General features: G+C 57.0%; 1 protein-coding gene across 1 annotated transcript; it reads right to left on the reverse strand.

The window, feature by feature from the left end:
• Nucleotides 1–479: 479 nt before the first annotated feature.
• Nucleotides 480–2,048, reverse strand: HOXA13 (homeobox A13). The gene is made up of 2 exons (XM_054385041.1): nucleotides 1,379–2,048; nucleotides 480–724 (listed from the first exon to the last, which is right to left on the reverse strand). Exons 1-2 carry the CDS (start codon nucleotides 2,046–2,048, stop codon nucleotides 480–482), a joined length of 915 nt encoding a protein of 304 aa, XP_054241016.1.
• Between the last annotated feature and the right edge of the window lie 577 nt (nucleotides 2,049–2,625).

Here is a 2,625-nt window from a genome sequence, read left to right on the forward strand (position 1 = left end):
TACGGTTTACCTGAGCAGTCATTCAACATACAGTTTGGATTTCAAGGGACGATAACCAGATTATGTGTCCACATCGACCTCCTCATGTTAACCAGATCTTGTATTGTGTCCAGGAAGAGTCTTCTCAAATAGTAAGGTCGTGGAAGCACATGCAAGTTTCTCAGAAAATTGTGTCTTAATTGAAAGTGTGTCTTTCGGGTTGGGCGTGTGGGCTTTACAGTCTGTCAGTGATACTGGCTGGCTGCTTGGGATTTCAGAAGAACTGTCAGTTTAAACCATTCTGCTACAGCAATATTAAAAAAAAAAAAGAAAAAAAAAAAACAGGATAGCTATAATTCCAAAGATACAGATCTCTTGTTCTGAAAGAAGAGGTTCATTGTCTTTTCTCTTTGTAGTTATTATTAATAATTATTTTAATCTGAACACGGAAAAAAAATGTTCCGAAACTTTTGAGTTGCTGCTTCTCCATTTTTAATCCATTAACTAGTAGTCTTCAATTTGTTAATCACTTTTTTCTCTTTGACCCTTCTGTTTTGGAACCAGATTGTGACCTGTCTCTCTGACAGATTTGTAGTTGCCGATATCCTCCTCCGTTTGTCTTTGGTTATGAATTTGTTTGTAGCATATTCCCTTTCGAGTTCTTTTAACTGGACCTTTGTGTAAGGCACTCGTTTCTTTCTCCCACGTCTGTAAGAGTTCGCGTCCGGGGGATGAGAAACGACGTCTAGAACAGAAAAACAAAACAAAAACAAAAACAACAAACATGCAGGCAAGTATTAGAAAATCGGTCGAACCCCTGATGACATCTTCAAGAGGCCAGGGCCTTAGAGTGAGATCCCACTATTCCCCCTGCCCCACTCCAGCTTAGCTGCTAAAGCCAGGCTCAGCGTTTGGGGACTCCTCTTTCCTGGCGGCCGCAGCCACTTTTAGGCATAGAAAGGCTCGCTTCTGTCAGACAGACGAACAATAATAATAAACTCCGTGAAGCCCAGCGAGGGTCTCTGGGAAGAGCAATGCGGGGCTGCAGCGATTTACCCAGCCCGCTTGCTTCGGGGTTTATGGAAAATAATACCGCAGACCTTCCCGCGGCCCTTTTCAGCTGTTTCCTTTCCCGGTGCTGGCGGCAGGGCCGGGCGGGTGAGGCGAGATGCGCCGTGCGCCGGCGGGGGGCAGGGGGCGGCACCGGTACCGCTCCAGCGGCGCCGGGGCATGTGCGGGCCGGGTCGAAATGAGACCGGGAAACGCGGACGGGGCGGGTAGGGGTCAGCCCGAAGCATGATCCCGGAGCCCTGCTGGCGGGATACTCCGGAGGGGCGAGAAGGGGAGAAGGGGAGGCGGGGGGAGACTAGGGGCAGGGGTAACCATGCAGGTGTATTACCCGGGAGGGTGGATTTCCAGAGGTGGGGCGGCTGGCTTTGCTCCTTGGGGCAGTACACTTGCCCGTTCCACCCATTGGTGATGGCCCAAGGCTGGTAGCTGTCCATTGGGAGTAGGGGGTCGTGGCGCGGCTCGCCGGGGCCGCCGATGGCGGGCACCACAGGCATATCCAGATAGCCGGGCACCGGCTGGTAAGGCCCGGCGGCGTAGCCCTGGTAGAAGGCGAACTCCTTGGCTCGCGACGTGAACTCCTCACCGGAGACCGAGGTGTCCATGTACTTGTCGGCAAAGGTGGAGGCGGGTTGGGCGCACGACTTGATGGCGTTGTGGTGGGTCATGCGGCAGGGGTAGTAGCCGCTGCTGAAGTAGCCGTAGGGCAGGGCGGCGCCGGAGGAGCTCTGCACGGCGGCCGAGCAAGGACTGCATTGCTTGACAGCAGGCTCGGCCATGCCGGCGGCGGGAGCCTCGCTGGAGGTGTAGGCGGCGGCGCTGGGGGCGGCCAGGGGCGCGGGGTGAGCCATCAGGTTGCGGCAGGGGTTGGCCGCCGCCGCCGCGAAGTTGCTGCCGGCGTGAAACCCGTCCATGTTCTTATTGATCTCATCCAGGCTGTTGTCGTAGAGGAACATGACGGGCTCGATCCAGCGGGGGTGGAGGAGCACGGAGGCTGTCATAGCCCGCTCCGCATTGAGACTAGTGGCTCTTTTTTAAAAGCCCCAAAGACTGAAAAAAGAGATACTCAATCTCCGGGACTTGACCAAGGCTGACGCGCCAGTGTCGCGCCAGGCCGGCCCTCATTGGGCCGCCCGCCCCCACGTGATATGCAAAGCAGCTGATAAACATCTGAAGGAATAAAGCGGAGATAATTAAATAATGCGATCGCTGCGCGGGGCCGGGGCACGGCACGGGGGCGCGGGCACGGGAGCGGGCACTGCGCGGTCCTGCCGCCGCCGAGCTGGGCGCGGGAGCGGAGGGAGGGGGGCCGGGGGGTCCTCCCGTCCGCCCCTCCTCCCTCCTTCCTCTCTCCTTCCTCCCTCCCCTCGCCACCGAGGCGTGAGCATTTCGGCCCCGTTGTTGCCGCGGCGAGTTCCCTGAGGTACGGGGCTCTTCCCCACACCCCGCCTGATTTCTGCCCTGCTCCTCTTTCTTAGGGCTCTCCCCTCCCCGAGCGCCGCGGAAGACTCGGAGGCCTCCCCTCATCTCCGGTGGGAGATGAGCCGCACCCCTTCGACCCCTTTCCTCCTTCGATCT

The sequence above is a fragment of the Indicator indicator genome, chromosome 11 (assembly GCF_027791375.1).
Source record: "Indicator indicator isolate 239-I01 chromosome 11, UM_Iind_1.1, whole genome shotgun sequence".
Classification (NCBI taxonomy): domain Eukaryota; kingdom Metazoa; phylum Chordata; class Aves; order Piciformes; family Indicatoridae; genus Indicator; species Indicator indicator.